The 17,125-nt window shown below is 39.1% G+C and overlaps 1 protein-coding gene across 2 annotated transcripts; it reads left to right on the forward strand.

The window, feature by feature from the left end:
- Window positions 1-449: 449 nt before the first annotated feature.
- Window positions 450-14,263, forward strand: LOC133420601 (protein mono-ADP-ribosyltransferase PARP14-like). Of its 2 annotated transcripts, none has more exons than XM_061710328.1 (15): window positions 450-710; window positions 2,799-2,965; window positions 5,376-7,457; window positions 8,350-8,586; window positions 8,683-8,907; window positions 9,039-9,105; window positions 9,773-9,919; window positions 10,029-10,088; window positions 10,174-10,350; window positions 11,614-11,752; window positions 11,852-11,907; window positions 12,028-12,744; window positions 13,270-13,403; window positions 13,499-13,676; window positions 13,789-14,263. In XM_061710328.1, the coding sequence occupies exons 1-15, from the start codon at window positions 536-538 to the stop codon at window positions 14,067-14,069; spliced, it is 4,842 nt and encodes a 1,613-aa protein (XP_061566312.1). In that variant the 5' UTR covers window positions 450-535; the 3' UTR covers window positions 14,070-14,263. The 2 variants fall into 2 exon arrangements, with proteins under 2 accessions (XP_061566312.1, XP_061566313.1); XM_061710329.1 differs by having other exon boundaries at window positions 5,379-7,457.
- Window positions 14,264-17,125: the final 2,862 nt, after the last annotated feature.

Consider the following 17,125-nt stretch of genomic DNA (forward strand, 5'->3'; position numbering starts at 1 on the left):
GGAAGATACTTATTTTATTCCGTTAATGTTGTTATTTTGTATTTTCCACGTGTTCATGGTATTCAAAAATATGCATCTAATTCAATTCAGGTTCGAGTCAAATAGTTAAAAAATCATTTAACTCACAAAAAAAGGGCTAAAAAAATTCACCACGCCAGGAAAGGTGAAGGCAATCGGGTTGATGAGGTGTCCTTTATTTATCTTTCAGGGAGTTGGAAACCATAGCTGAAGGAACCACGTGACACAACATGCAAACAAAAGGACCATTTTTTAAATACTTTTACTATCTATGACAGATGGGTGAAACAGCTCTTATTTTGTCCAAATCATGTTTAATGTGTCTTTAAATCTGAAGACACTGAGACAAAGCACCGAGGAGAGGAGAAGAGGCGTGCGTTTTCTGGAAGTCACGTGTTTATCTGAACAGCTGACGTCTGTGACAGAAACGAAAAGCAGCGCAGCCAGATTCCCACAGCTGATCAACCTGTCTGCTTACAGTATTTAGCTGAAACGCACCATTCGAGCATCATCCGACATGGGGGATCCTTATAAATACCCCGTGTTCTTCGACTGTGCCGATATGAACAAAGAGCGACGGAGGAGGATAGAATCATATTTCCACATTCGGCGGAAATCAGGCGGAGGAGAGTGCGGCTCGGTGACGGACGGGGGTGGCAAAGTTTACAGCGTGGCTTTTAAAGAGGAAGAAGGTGAGACATCGAACACAATTGCCCCCTTCCTTTTCACTAAAGTTGTATTAAATGTATGCATCGGTGACAGTAACGTTTGCACACGGAAGAAACTGATCATTTAAATCTGAAAATTATTTTATTCTCTTTTTGTTTGATCCTTTCTTTTATTAAACAAGTTCCAGCCTTATAAATCATAATCTCTTTGATTATTTAATTATTTTTTGCAAACTTGTGTCCCTGTCTGAACTCAAGTTTAGTTTCACTTTCACTCTTGCGGCTATATTTGAGTCATGCAGGGCCGGCCCAAGCCTCCATGGGGCCCTAAGCAAAATTTGATTTTGGGGCCCCTCTATTTTTTTTTTTTTTTTTTTTAGTTTAGTTTAGTTTATTTTCGGTCATGACACAAAAAAAAAAAAAAAAAAAAAAAAAAAACAAGAATAAAACTGACAACAAGAAAACGTTCAATTGTTCAAAGAAAACATAACAAAAAAGTTTCCAGTATACAAATAAACAAATAACATCTAGACCGAAAAAGGGGTAGGCTGAAGCAAAGCTTATTATTTGCCTACCCTCAAAAAGATTAATTAAATTAATAAAATAAAAGCAAAAAGTAAGAGAAAGACTGCCCGTAAAACAAATTGCCTCTGTAGGGATAACAAACATTCCTCAAAAAATAAAAAAGATTTTTTTTTTCTGCCAATAATACTGATTATTGATCATTCACACACCCATTATAAACTTATGTCATGTTCTTCCCTGCCATTACAAACTGTAAGAACTTTTTGTTGTAGTTAGATTGTAATCCACAGTGATTAAGACTATGGAAACAGACAACAGATTAACAAACTTGCAGAAAAATCTTTCAATTAATATTTTGCAAAGTCCGCAACTGCCCCTACTGGCCACACAGAGAAGCAACAGATACAACGTCAGAGAGCTGCACAGTTGCAGCAGTGTTGTTTCCATCATCCTATTGTCAGCCTGGCATGTTTTTACCCATCTATGGGTTTTAATCTGAAATGGGAGCAAATTCAGCTACAGGAGCGGCCTGGGGTTGATTTACACTTAATATTTAAAGTGATATAGTACTAAGTGTGATACTGAGTGTCATCTACAGTGTAGGCCTACTAAAAGAAACAAAATAATCAAATACATCATTTATAAACCATTTACTGTAAACATGTTATTTACTTTATTTTTGGTTTTAGTTAAACTGCAACAGCAATGTGCAACAACAATTTGAAGTGGAACAACAATTAAGTGCAACAACAAAGTACTACAAAAACTAAAACTATAATTAAAATCACTCAACTTAGATGAACAGTACCTCGTCAATATATTCTCCATATAAGAATAAATTCAAATGTACAAAAACAGACATTATTAAATAGAATACACAAATAAAATCAAACAAATACTTAAATAATGATGTAAATGAACAGAGGTACTGTCTGTTAACATAATATTGTTTATGTAATAATATTAATTATTGTGTTTTTGTACAATAACATATTTTATTGTTTATTTAAAACATTTTTTTAACTCCTAGTGGTCACGGGGCCCTAAGCAGCTGATTAGTTTGCTTATGCTTTGGGCCGGCTCTGGAGACATGCGTAGTCTGGCTGGCAAATTATGCGGTGCAGATGTAGAGACATCACTGGATGATGTGCTGTTTAAGAAGCCTGTGAGGAGCTGCAAGCCTTTGCATATAAAGCTCAAAAATAACCATATTTCTAAAGAAAATGCTGCTTATCCACAAACCTGAACCAATTAGACGTGTAGCTTCTTCTTTTCTGCGAGGAAAAAAAAAAATATCAGTCCTGTAATTTTTAAGTGGCTGCAATCGCTACCGTGGAGTATCATTCATCATACAGCATTTAATAAAGTATTGTACACTGTAAGCACTTAATGTTCAAACACATGTAAACCCCTTATTTTATAACCCCAGACCCCCAATATTTCAAAGTGAAAACAATTACCGTAGTATGCACTTAGGGGGGAGTGGCAATTAAAGTATAACTTTAAAAAAGCCACAAAAGCTTTAAAGTCAGCATCAATATAAATAATAATAGTGATATTTTAAATATGCATATGTTTTTTTCTCAGTTCAGAAGAGAGTTCTGCAAAAAACCAAGCATGTGCTGGAGTGTGCGGGTGATACACTCGTTCTGATTTTAAGAGCAGACCCAGGTCCCTGCGGTTCCTCGGACAGCCCTTCCCTGACTCCAGGCCAGTCGGCTACCGCCAACCCTGACTCAACAACCTTCTCACAGGTAAGAGCAGAACGTTCTCTGTAAATGAGGTGTGCCACACCTGCAAGCACAAGTGCAGGGGTTGAGCTGCTCTTTATCAGTTTGAGTATGATAACGTCCAAAGGGGTTTGGTTACAGTAAATCAAGAGCAAGAGAACACAACAACTCTGAGTAACCTTTGTGTTCCTTCTCAAAAGATAAATTCTTAATCTGGTACCATCTTTCTGCTCATTTCACTGACAACAAAAAATGACAGCAAATGGCTAGACAGCACCATCTGCTGGACTCGAGTGAAACTGAAACAGTTTTTGTTGTTTTGCCATTCGTTTTACTTTCACTTGAAGATTAAAACTTTGACCTACAGGCCATATTTTGTGTATTTTGTGTAACAATAGTATGAAAATGGATCTGTGGATTAACATTTCTTACATTTTTGTAACAACATGTCTGATGCAAGACCTATACTCTAAATTCAGATACAGTATGTTTAGGTGAACACTGGATAAAGTTTAGAATGCCTTTATCAGAGCTAAATTGTTACAGTGTATGTAAGGGATAATGCCCGACAAGATTTACATTATCATAAATATATGGACGACGCAGGGGCGTGAACCCGCCAGGTTTGCCTCCGCGAAGTCCATATATTTCTGATAATGTACACCTCGAAGGGCATTATCCCGCTTATACCTAGGTCACTTACCAAAAAACATAAATATTAAATAAGTTATTCATGCTCTAATGTGTTTTCAGTTGAAATCATTAGTTTTATAACAAGCCCCGGCTGAGCGGACTATTTAACCTCTAGTCCACAGCCGTTGTAACCTGAGGGTCTGACTAATACCTGGAACAATCACTACCTACTATAAGGTTCTTATGCAATGGATACAGTGTTTACTTCTCCAGTAACTAGGACGGACCTGAGATACGACTTAGCAACGGGTTATCAGTAACAAACAGTAAATATATTTGTTTCAAAGAATCAAAGTCCACAGATAGTTTCCTAAATCGTTTTATTATGCTACATATATGATCAACCATTCAAAAAAATAAACGTTTCATTAAGCTACAAATATTATCAATCATTCAAATAAATAAATGAAACAAGATGGTCGGCTATCCCAGAGTAGAAACTACTTAAAATGAAATGCTACATTTCCATTAATTGTGAAATTGGAAAGAGATACTGGCATGTCCATCATCGTTGCATTTGATGGACGAATATTTAAAGTTTGTGGGTCGCGATCCTCGCCACTGCTTCCCGGGGCATTGTACTGTCCTGTACTGATGGAGCCCAGTAAGCCTGCAGGATGCTCTCACAGCGATGACCCGTCACCGGCATGATCTGGCGAGTTTCCAGTTTATAAAATCACTCATGTTGGCATCCTGCGGTAGCCGGCTCTTCTTCTCTGAATCTCTGTTGCCGCGGTTACCACCGGGCAGTTGATCCAGCGCAATGATATTAAAGTTTTCAGGCAATTTGACCAACCTTGTTTTCTAGGTGTAGGTTATCACTTATAACCTACACCTGCCAGCCAATCAGAATCGAGTATTCACACAGGCCGTGGTATATATATATATATATATATATATATATATATATATATATATATATATATATATGTGTGTGTGTGTGTGTATACAGTACAGACCAAATGTTTGGACACATTTCCCCATTTGTTTGAATGAGAAGGTGTGTCCAAACTTTTGGTCTTTACTGTGTGTGTATATATACAGAGGTGGACAGAGTACTCGACCCCAGTACTTGAGTAAGAGTACAAATACTACTGGTCAAAATTTACTCCGTTACAAGTAAAAGTAGCTCAGTCAAAATATTACTCGAGTAAGAGTAGAAAAGTACTTGCTTTTAAAGGTACTAAAGTATCCAAGAGTAAATGCTTTTAAATTTACTTTAAGTAAAAGTAAGAGTAAGAGTAAATTTCTTATTTTCCACATCAGTAAATTACTATATTTTTTCTAAATTAATTTAAGGATCTTTTAACTCTTGTTTCTGAGAATTAACTCTTTGAAACCAGCTGCACTGATGTGCTGCTTTTAGAACCACAATGTTATATAAAACCTGCAGAAACACCAAAAACAAATCAAATGAGTTTATTAACAATCATGAACTGAAACCAAAGGAACCTGCACCATCCAACTAAGTCTGGATCCCCCTCAAAGACCAATCCTCCTCTGGATATGTACTTAAGTACAGTACTCAAGTAAATTTACTCCGTTACTGTCCACCACTGTATATATATATATATATATATATATATATATATATATATATAAACACTATACTATATTATATATGCATGTATGTGTGTGTGTGTGTGTGTGTCATGTCATGAACTTCAAAACACAATTTATATAATACTGATTAAGAAGAAGTCATGAAGTTAAAATTACAGTTTCACATGTGTTTTTCCAGCAGCAGAACCAGCAGTCCGTTGTTCAATCAAGTCTGCCTGAAGAATATGAACTGCAACTCGACCCTTATCTCCTCCGTTACCTGAGAGAGTGCCCAAAGGCTCAGAAAGACCTGGAGACAAAGCTGGCTGGGATGTCCTGCTCCTCTGAGCTTCATTCGAGTGACGAGACGGTATTAGTCAAGCGACCGGCCCAGTCTGGTGCTGGGGCTGATAACTGGAGAACTGAAGTGGACACACTTTTTGACTGTTACATCTGCCACTATGAGTTGGATCCTCACAAAATCAAAGCTTTGCTGAAATCCTGTGCTCCACACCAGACCGCAGACGAAGTGAAGCTGTACAGTGAGGCTGGGATGGCTGTTGTTGTCGGGGAACGCCTTCAGGTCAGCCGCAGGTTAACAGACATAGTGAGTTCATATGTTAAACACCCAAGAGCGAGTTTGGGTGAGTGTCAGACCACTGTTCGTCGAATTGGGGAGGCCAAACTTCGGCTGCTCTGGAAAGAGCTCAAGCAAAATTTAAAAGAAACATTTCCAGGGTTGAACGTCTCGCTGGGAGAAGCAGGTCAGTTGCTTCTGGCCGGGTCTGTGGAGGAGATTCTCAAAGCTGGTGAGCTGATCTCTGATGAGGAAAGGCTGGTGTTAGAGAGGACTGTTTCTGACAAGAGTCCCCATTTTTTGGCTTTTTTAAGTGAGGTTTATGGAGGTCCAGGGATGCTCAGTGATTATTTAGGACTTGGAGGCAAGGTGGAAGTAGAGTTACGAGACATAAAACTAAATTTCTTCGCCCTCTGTGGCAAAGAACTCGATGACTCAGTAAAAAGAATGCAGGAAAAATTCAAAGATGTCCACTTTGATGTCCCTAACTTCTCCGTTGTGCCGCCTGAGCTTTGTGAAAAGCTTAAGACCAAAATCAAAGAGATGAACCAAAAAGAATGCAGGGCTAAGATCGCATTCGGTCCCAACAGGACAGTGTATTTAGTTGGCCATACAAGAGAAGTTGAAGAGCTGACTGAAACTGTCTCCGATTTTATTCTGGATCATTCAAGCACAGAAGGAACAGTCCTCCTCCCTTTCCCAGAGTTAGTTCAGTTCCTACCAGAACTGCTGGAATTACATAAGTTTGACTATTCAGGAGTTAGCTTCTATCCCCTAGCATCCTCAGCTACACCCAAGGCAATTCTTGAAGGTCCATCCTGCATAGTGACTGAGGTCAGGAACAGGCTGGGGCCATTTCTGGACTCCCTAGTGCAAGACACAATCACCATCAACTTGCCAGGGGCAGTGAGATATTTTGAAAGTATCTCTGGAAGAGACAACCTTCTACGAGTTGCTCATTCTCACCGCTGTCTCATACATCTTGAAAATCAGCATTCCATCAGTAGGCAGCATTTGGGAGTTGTCAAATACAACCTTCAGAATGGCCTCCAGGTGCTGGTGTGTCAGGGTGACATTACTAAACAGTACGCTGATGCCCTAGTGAATGCTGCCAATGAAAATTTAGACCACGGTGGTGGTGTCGCTGCTGCATTGAGTAAAGCAGGAGGCCCTGAGGTGCAGAAGGAATCCAAAGACATTGTCAAGCAGAATGGTAAAATCCCTACAGGTGATGTGGTGGTGACCACAGGGGGGAACCTTAAATGCAAGAAACTGCTGCATGCCGTTGGCCCTCTCGGTGGAAGGTCAGGTGGCAGAGAAGGAGTCTTATTGGAGAAAACCATCAAGAATGCGCTGACTTTAGCAGAAACGATGGAGTTCAAGTCCATCGCCTTGCCGTGTGTCAGCTCCGGTTTGTTTGGCGTTCCTGTTGCAGTCTGCTCAGAGGCCATTGTGACTGCGATTAAGGAGTTTGGGAGCAGGGGTGGTCGAAGTCTGAGCAGAATCATTCTGATAGACAACAGAGCTGATGTGGTGAAGGCCATGCAGGAGGCATGTGACAGGCTCCTTCAGGGCACTGGTGCCAGAAACAGCAGTGATGTGGACTTCCAGATGGGCGCTACCGGCCAAGGAGCAGCAGCTGCTGCCGCTGGTGGAGGCAGAGTCAAGGTTGAGATTGTTCAGGGAACCATCGAGACACAGCAGGTGAGAAAATCATTCAGTACGTTTCAAAAATTGCTCCAGATGTTAATTTGGAGTCACTAAGGACTAGGGTTGCAAAATTCCGGGAATTTTCAAAAGTTGGAAACTTTCCATGGGAATTAACGCTAATATATATGGGAATTAACGGGAATATATGGGAATTAACGGGAATAAATAAGAAATTTACAGAATTGAAGATTGGCCCTTAACAGGGAACTTAAATATAGTTGGGGGAAATATATTGTAGCATAGTCTTGGCTAAAACAACCAGATTTAATGCAAGTACACTCCTCAATCACATGCACACAGCACATTGCTTACTGCAGGGCTATTGAGGCCACGCCCCCTACATGCACTGTGCATTCCTCCATCACATGCACAGGTGATTTCTTGAAGCCTGGAGGCCACACATTTGAGCTCGAAGCACAAGACTATTGAAGCCACACATTTGAGCCCACGGACTATATAAAGTCAAGTAAGTTTTGATATATGAATATTATGGGGTAAATATATTTGATCTATAATGGTATTAATGTTTAACTTGCAAATATTAAATAAAAATGTATTAACACAGTAGCTAGCTAGCTGGTAAGTTAGGTGCTAATGTTTGGATATGATACAGTTTGTTTAAATTACCCCCAATTTCCAGTTAATTCCCATAAATTCCCAATAATTCCCATAAATTCCCATAATTCCCATAATTCCCATGGAAAGTTTCCAATTTGGAATATTTCCAAAATTCCGAAGCTTAACTTCCCATGGAAAGTTTCCGGAAAGTTTCCGGAAATTTACCGGAAATTTTCCACCCCTTTGCAACCCTACTAAAGACTGAGCTCATATCTATCTGGATGGATTTAATTATGAAATTGGATTAAATAACATTCTACTTCTCCAGGTGGATGCCCTTGTATCTCCTATGGTTGGCCATGATCCTCTTTCTACCCGCGTTGGAAATATCTTGAACGACATGGTTGGACGACAGCTGACTGCAGCATTTAATAAGGAAGCAGGAGGAGCCACGTTACCTGGAGACACAGTTGTGATGAAGAGCTTGCATCCTCTTAAATGTAAAGCAGTCATCTTCCTTAACCAAGTCTCCTGGGATAATAACCAAAATGGATCTGCAGTCCAGGTGACATACGCTTTATCTTTTTAGGTTTTGTGCAACAACGTTTGTATTAACTGTTTAATCAAAACTACAACTAATGGCTCTTGGACGTCCCTTCAGGCGCTGAGGCAGGGAATCCAAAAAATTCTGGCTGCCTGCACTGTCAGAGGCTTCACTTCAGTTGCTCTTCCTGTGCTTGGAACCGGCGCCGTGCTGCGTTTCCCTCATCGCATGGCATCCAAGGTTCTTATGGAGGAGGTTGGTGAGTTTGAGAAGAACCGAGCCGGCAGATCCCCCTTACTGGTCCGTATTGTCGTTCATCCCAAAGACAAAGAGTCTAGCAAGGTATAGAAAACCGCTTTATAGTTGCTTGCATAAAGTGTCCTCTCTTGGAACTATTACGTCTGTAAGAATGTTACACTATAAGATTGTGAAGGATTTGAAGTAGAAGGAAACTCTTTATGGTTCCTCTTCAGGCCTTTCAATCCATCCAGGAGGTTCTGCACCTCAAAGGCTTCACAAATGATGTCAATCCAGACCAAGGTTGGTGTGAAGACTTTTATCTGTTTATATTTGTATATATTTATAAGGAATAAATACATCTACACCCATACCAAATTTGGATTAATTGTGAATTCTTATTTGACCAGCAGGATTCTTCTTAGTGACAAAAGAGACATTATGGTGCAAATGTTGATGATCGGTTTAAACCGTTTCATTTAAACAATTTGTATGTGTGAGAAATATTCATATATTCAAAAACTAGTCATAACCATTTTTCTTTTTGGTTTTCAAAACAATTAAAATGTACTTTCCTGTGTCAAATCATCTGATTATGTTTGCATATCTTTTTTTTTGTGTGTGTAAACGTCTGCACTTTCTTCATAAAGATTAGTCCTCTTTGTTAAGTTGCCATGGTCACCAGCTTTGAGGAGTGTAACCTGCAGGTTTCCCTTTGATGGTGCTGCCTGAAATACTGATCTTTGAATTCTTCTTGCCATTGCCCATCTACTTTCTTGTCCGTACATTGGTCCCTTTTGAAGATTTAGCCATCTTTTCCAGATGTTTTGCAATGTGGAACTTCTTGTTTCCACAAATAATTGACAAAGGGGCAAACTGACGTGATTTCCTGTTGATTCAAAATGCTGTAGTGTAAAAGGTATTTAGCTTTGTTTTATTTTTGTTTTTTCAAAACCGCCATCCCCCTCAGCTACGTTTTACCGTCAAGTCTCAGTGGCTCATGATGAGGTCACGGCCATGCTGGGTGGAGTCCAGCTTCAGATGATTCTTGGCAACATCATAAATGCTGGCACTGATGTCATTGTCAACACTACGAACTTCACTAACCACCAGGCTGGTATGACCTGAATATTAATGAATTTGAAAATTGCAGAAATGTTTCTTTTCATTCAAGTTGCAGTAGGTTGGTTGTTTCCTTACTGTCATTTGATATATATAATCTGCAGGTGTTTCCAAAGCTATTCTGACAGCAGCAGGCCCCACCGTCTCAGCAGAGTTAGCAAAAGGTAAACCTGAAGAACCTAATCAAAAATGTTGATCCAAAAAATCTTTAAAAAGGTGTAACACTTGTGCATCTTTTTTTTTTGTCAGTGGGGATCCCACCAGACTATATCTGTTCCACAAGACCTGGGTCGCTTGCTTGTAAGGAAATCATCCATGCAAATTTTGGCACAGATCCTCAGTTGATTCGCAAGAACTGCAAGAACATACTGAAGCTTTGTGAGAAGAAAGGACACGTCTCTGTGGCCTTTCCAGCCGTCAGTACCGGTCAGTACCATATGCATGTTGGCCTACCATTTATGAGTGCATGTAATGTATTTTATCTACATGACATTTGTTTTTCTCTTGATCTTAAGTCCAGGTCTTCACATATCAATAAAATTGTATCTAAAATGAGTAGTAATATTTCAAAGATTAGAAGAGGAGCTCACCTGTTGACTGCTTCAACAGTAAAATTGGCATTGCAATCTTTAGTTCTATCCAGTCTTGATTACTGCCCAACAATATGGTCCAGTGCTACAAGGCAAGATTTAGACAGAGAGCTCACACAGAACAGGGCGGCACGCCTCGCTCTCCGCTGCTCTGCTAGGAGGAGTGTTGAGTGGATGCATGCCGCATTGTCCTGGATAAAAGTTGACCAAAGGCTGGCGTGTAGCCTGCTAACATTTTGTTTCAACATCTGGAATATTGGTAAACCTATCAATTTGTCATTACATCTAAAACCCAGCAATACTCAACATGGCTATGCAACCAGATCTGCTTCTGGTGTGCACTTTACTTTTCCTCTACCAAGAACCAATGCACTAAAGAGGTCTACAATGTATAGAGCAGTAACATATTGGAATAAGCTTCCACCACATTTATCCATGATAAACAATAAAGCTAGAATCAAAAATGAATTAAGAAAAGCAGTACTTTGCAAGAAAGTCAGTTTTAGTTAGTTGGTTTATTCTGTGTGTAAAATGGAATATTTTTTGTTGTTTGTTTCTGGCTGGTTTCAACAATTTAAGGGTTGAATTCCATCACATCTCAGATAATTTTTGTTTAGATTTAGTTATGTTTTAATTGTAAGGATTGTATTTTATTGTTTTATGTGTGCAATGTTGAACCCCAGGAAGAATAGTCTTCACTGCAGTGAGGACTAATGGGGATCAGAAAGAAAGAAAGAAAGAAAGAAAGAAAGAAAGAAAGAAAGAAAGAAAGAAAGAAAGAAAGAAAGAAAGAAAGAAAGAAAGAAAGAAAGAAAGAAAGAAAGAAAGAAAGAAAGAAAGAAAGAAAGAAAGAAAGAAAGAAAGAAAGAAAGAAAGAAAGAAAGAAAGAAAGAAAGAAAGAAAAGCAGGTTTCCATATACTCAAGAAGGATTGGAATAGGTTCTAAATAAATAGGTACGCACAACAAAAAGGAAAAAGACAAATTTAGCTTTAAAAGAAAACATAACGGACTAATAAGCAGCAGCAAGGCCTCAAACCTGCGACCTCAACAAACGATAGAGTGCAAACCATTTCAAAACAACTTTGATCATCTCACCAGGCGAGGGCTCCGTGGATGCTGCTGAAGCTTGTAAAGCCATGCTGGACGGCATGACCGGAGCCATCACAGACTTGAAACCAAAATCCGTCTCGCTCATCCGCATCGTCATCCTGCTGCAGCCAGTCTTCCAGGCCTTCAGGTTAGACGGTGACCTCAAAACAAGTACAGCTACAGTATGCTCTCCCGTGACATAGCTTCTTGTTTTTGAAAGAGATTAACCTGTGATTTTTTTTATCAGATCAGAGCTGATGAATCGCTTTGGACAAATTGCTTCAAGCCACCTCAGCCTGAAAGGTTTGTTATCTTTTGATGATAAAGCGTATTATATAAACTGTTATGTCTCATCAGAACAGTGCTTTAGTATGAACAGGAGTTCATGCTGGATGAACGATGTTTTTGTGTTTCTTACCACAGAAAAAGCTAAAGTACAGCTCAAGAAGTTCCAAGCAAAATGCTCAAGACCTTTTGGATCTTCATCACCACAGAGCCAAAGCTTCACCCCCCCAAAGCCCCAGCCAGTAGTATTGCGTGTTATCAGCTGTGCTCCAGACGTCATCAGGACTGTCAAAAGAGATTTGGAAGGGATCTTGCAGAAGGAGCTGTTAGAGAGACTGGTGGATGTGGATCATTTCCTGAAACTTGATGCCATGGAGTCTGATGCCGTGCTTGGAAAAGTTAGTGTGTCAGGTATAAGCCTAGAGCTCAAGAGATGTCTTCCTGAGACAGCGGATGGTAGCAGAGCCGGAGACGCAGGTAGATCTGAGGCAAGAAATCGGTCCGAAGCAGGAGATGAGTTCTATGTACTGAAAGGCCTAAAAGAAGATGTTCTGAGTGTCATTGAGCTGATAAATAAAGCGGTCCAGAAGGCACTCTGTGAAGACCTCCGAGACAAGGAGGAAGCAACGATGGCCCTTCACATCCAGTGGTCCATGAAGGAAGGAAACACAGACTGGCAGGAGGTGAGTCTGCATGAGAACTACGTGCTGGAGCAAGCTCACCTGCAAAGACAAGTGTCTGTTGACATATCAGCATCAGACGGCAAGAGGCTGAAAGTTAACCTGACAACTAAAGAAGCCACAGATTGGCAGAATGGCAACGTTTACAAGCTAAAGCGGAGTGAGTCCGAAGCAGGTAAGTTACAATTTGTAGTTTCCTCTTTTTATTGACAAATACTTCATTCTTTCAGGTGTATATGATGCCAAAATCTCCTAAATGTGTGTGTTTTTTTACTTCAAGGCAAGGCAGGTTTATTTGTATAACACATTTCAGGAACAAGGCGATTCTAGGTGCTTTACATAGTGAAAACATTACAAGTGTTGAGAAGTGCTGAGAAAAATTATGGCAAGTCCACTCATTGAATATTATATGCATCTACTCAATGCTTGTTTTGACTTATTGTTTCCTGATGACATTGTAATGTAAAGTTGTGTGTCATCTATGCATTTATGGTAACTAATTTTGTTGTTTATTATTATCTGAGCTAGCGGAAGCATACCTGCAGACATTAAATAGGAGGAGTTCTAGGATAGAACTTTGGGGAACTCCACATGCAATTTTTTGTCAGTTCTGATGAAAAGTTACCTATTGACACAAAGTAGTCCCTGTCCTTTTAAGTAAGACTCAAATCAGTCAAATACTGTATACTGTGTACTTCAGACTGGCAGTTGCCAAAACATTGGGAACCTATGCAAGAAGAATACTTCAAGAAGGTAGAGTTACAGCCCAACTCAAACGAGTACCAAGAAGTGGCTAAAGGTTTCAACAAAACAGCTAAATACAACATTCACAAAGTAAGCATGTTTGCATACACAGCATTCGTTAAATGTCATGTACTTTTGACTCATCTAAAATAGTAACTGACCTTTTTTATTTTTTCTGAACTCAGATTGAGCGTGTGCAAAATTCCTACCTGTGGTATGCCTATAGTGTTTGTAGGCAGCGTATACTCACTAAGAACGGCTCCCAAGATCTCGGTGAGATGTGGCTCTACCATGGCACGTCAGCAGAATCATGCAACTGCATTGAAAGAGACAGATTTGACAGAAGTTACGCAGGAAAACACGGTAAGACTGTAGACATCAGGAAAACATTTTTTGGGTTGGGTGAAATTAAGCCTCTCAGCAAGGAAGCAACTGGCAGTCACTAATCGATCCATCTTCTGTCATTGTTTCACAGCTGCCTTGTTTGGAAAGGGGGTTTACTTTGCAGTCAATGCAAATTACTCAGCCACTCGCTATTCCCCACCAGACACGTCAGGCCTGAAGCGCCTGTATGTTTCCCATGTCATTACCGGCCGTTACACAGTTGGTAACTCTACCATGGTAGGCCCCCCTCGTCGAGGTTCCGACTCCACTGATTGCTTCGACAGTTTAGTGGACAACCTGCAACAGCCCTCCATGTTTGTGATCTTCCACGATGACCAGGCTTACCCGGAATATCTCATCACCTTCAAATGAGAAGGAGGAAGAGAAGTAAAGCAGCATAGTGGCATCACAAGCGTCCAAGGATGCCAAAACTGCAAATAGACAATAATCCAGCGAATACTGTATAATACGTACAAAAAAGTGGCTTACCTTCATGAACTACAGTCTAGGGAGTGCTCAAGAGAGCTATAACTGTAAAGTTTGGATAAGGGTAGTTTTTACCTTTTTTTTTTTTTTTTTTTTTTTTTTTTTTTTTTTTTTTTTTTCTCCTTTCAATTATCATTGTATATTCAATATAGGGGGTTGAAACAAATGATGCGGTTCAGCTTTGAGGTTTCAAAGGTTTATACAGCTTCAGTTTGTTGAGTTGGTCTATAAACAAGCTCATATCAGAGCATATTTAAAATCTTTGACATCTTTATTTTGTGTAATATCTTATCTACATTTAACTCATTTAGGAGGATTCATCCCAGTCCTGCTTTAGAAAACCTCTTTGACCTCTGAATACCATTGAAGTTGGAGATGCTTCTGTAATCTGCTGTTAATATCAACTGTCCAATCAGCATCATGTGCAAAATACCAGCCATTGACAGTCTGACTAGTCAACCTGTGGGGTGAAAACGAAAAAAAAAAAATATTTTCATCAATTCTGATACATTATCAAAACTGTATTTGCTGAAACAGGAAGAAAGTAGGACTGTTTTGTTGTTTATATCCTTCCATCCATCAGGAGCATCTTCACCTTGTTGAATATCAGAATGAGAATGAGAATCAAATTCTGGAGGCTTTCTTATCCGACTGTGGTCTTTTTTTCTCTCTACAACATTTTCAATTACATTGTCAAGGTCACGTTTATGAATGTCTTTTATTTTTCCTTCGCGATAAGCATGAAGTCTCCAAATTAGCTTGTTAATTCAGGTCACCGAGGTGACGCTTAATTTCCTTAAGCATGGATAATTCTTTTTTTTTCCCTATTCACTTTACACACAATCTATCTTTGTTTTTATAGATTTTTATAGGGAAATTCTTCCTGAAAAACAGGTTAACCTTTGGCATCTGTAACAATCACACTGCACTTGCAACACAAGTGTCCCCACCGCTAATTGTCTTTACCATCATGTTTCTCTTCTCCCTGTCCCTTAAATATGTGACTGGTTATGGCAAAACTTGGGCAATACAGCGACTGAAGAGGCAGCACTGTCGACAGTGAGCAGTTCTGTTATGTTTGCACCAATTTGACCCTCAGTTACTCAAGCTTTCTATGTGTAGCTTTTCTTGACCATGACCTTCCCGATAGAGACATTCAGACGAGCATGAGAGCATTTCCCATGATCCCCTGAAAGTATTAAACGGTCTGGTAATGGTAAAAAAAAAATACTTTTTGGCAAAACTCAAATATTCTGAGCTGCACATAGACATGTATCCTGTATTAAAAATTACTTTTTCGATCAAAATTTTAAAAAAAAGAAGAAAAAAAATTGGGAAAATAAAGGGTAGCCCTTTGGGAATCTGCACAATTGCAAAAATGACCAGTCTGTCAAAGGCTGCACTTATTTATATCATAAAATAGTTACTTTTAGGGTGCAGATCTGCATGCACCGCTGTTCACATATTGAACAAAGCTCATTGGTTTTTAATCCAATTATTACAATGAGCAGCTGTACTTTGAAGGACAAAACATGCCACAGAAACAAGAAAAAGTGTGAGTTTCAATATGAAAAACATGAAAACATTTTATTATACCCTTCAAATTATTATGTATCATAATGTATTGAACAAGGGAAAATTTATTTTTCTTCGACGGTCGAAACATCTGAATAGCTTAAATATCTTGATACATTGACAAATTTAGCGTACAGATGTTTAGTACTGGGTATTATATCTGCGTAAATCTTTAAATAAATTTGCCTTTGAATCAATAGATAGGGAGTTTTGTGACGTGTGGAGATAAAGATGAGGATGCTGGATAAGTCCACGCTGATCTGGGTTTGTGATGTCACAGTACCATCAAATCTGAATAACTCCCTCATAGACAAACGTTTAGACCTAAACCACTCCAAACAAAGAGTCTTTATTGTTTTTTTAGTTTATTTTCTCACACCAATAAAGGATATTCAGCACATTGTTTTTAATGTCCCTTTTAAAAGTCATACCTTGTAAATACAGTATGTTGTATTAACTGCCAAAAAGAATGTATATGACTACCTAATTCAATATAACTGAACTTTCTTTGATCTAATAGAGTTGTTTTTCTTTCTAAATGTGGATGAAAAGTAAGAGGCTTCTAGTTATGTATTTTTATTTTAATCATTATTTTACATGAAGTCTGGGTTTAATTGGCAAAGACCTCTACTCTGTAAGCGTAACACTGTGAACTAAACGATGTTTCTTTGTTAGATGAGGTTTAAGGTTTAAGATAAAAGCTTCAGCATGCCAAACAACTGCTTTTATTTACAAAACCTTTGCTGTAATCAACAGGAAGAAAATAAAGTATGAACTTGTGCCTCACATTGTGGTATTTTTCACACGCTATTAAAACTGTCTTCACATTGAGGAGAGCAAAAACCTGCTGGATGTGTTTAATAATCACTTCTACTACTACTGACCCCAAACACTAACGTTAACCACATCTCCAACTGTTTGAAGCAAGATGTGATGATCTTTCTATACAAAGGTTTTTTGGTTTTTCTCCACCTCCACCTCCATAGTTCCAGCTGTGAAATAACCAATAATGTACTCTCTATTAAGTATATATGTACATTGTTGCCCATTACAGAAACACACACGCTCACACACCTTCCTACGTGCCTGAGCGAAGAGATTCATCAGTTAACCTGACACGCATTCTTTTGGAATGAGCAGGATAACCTGTGGAGGAACATGAACATGAAAGCTCCTCACAGAAAAACACTTTTTATTAGCTGTAGCAACTACTAAACTATTGCTGCCCCCGTCAATATGGAATGGAATTAATACACAGTACTCAACATTTGAAGTACATCATAAACACATTTACATGCTGTGCAACAATTTTGAACAGCATCCATTGTTGTCGTAGGACATCTTTGAGGAAATTGACACAGTTTTGG

This window comes from Cololabis saira, chromosome 20, assembly GCF_033807715.1.
Source record: "Cololabis saira isolate AMF1-May2022 chromosome 20, fColSai1.1, whole genome shotgun sequence".
NCBI lineage: Eukaryota > Metazoa > Chordata > Actinopteri > Beloniformes > Belonidae > Cololabis > Cololabis saira.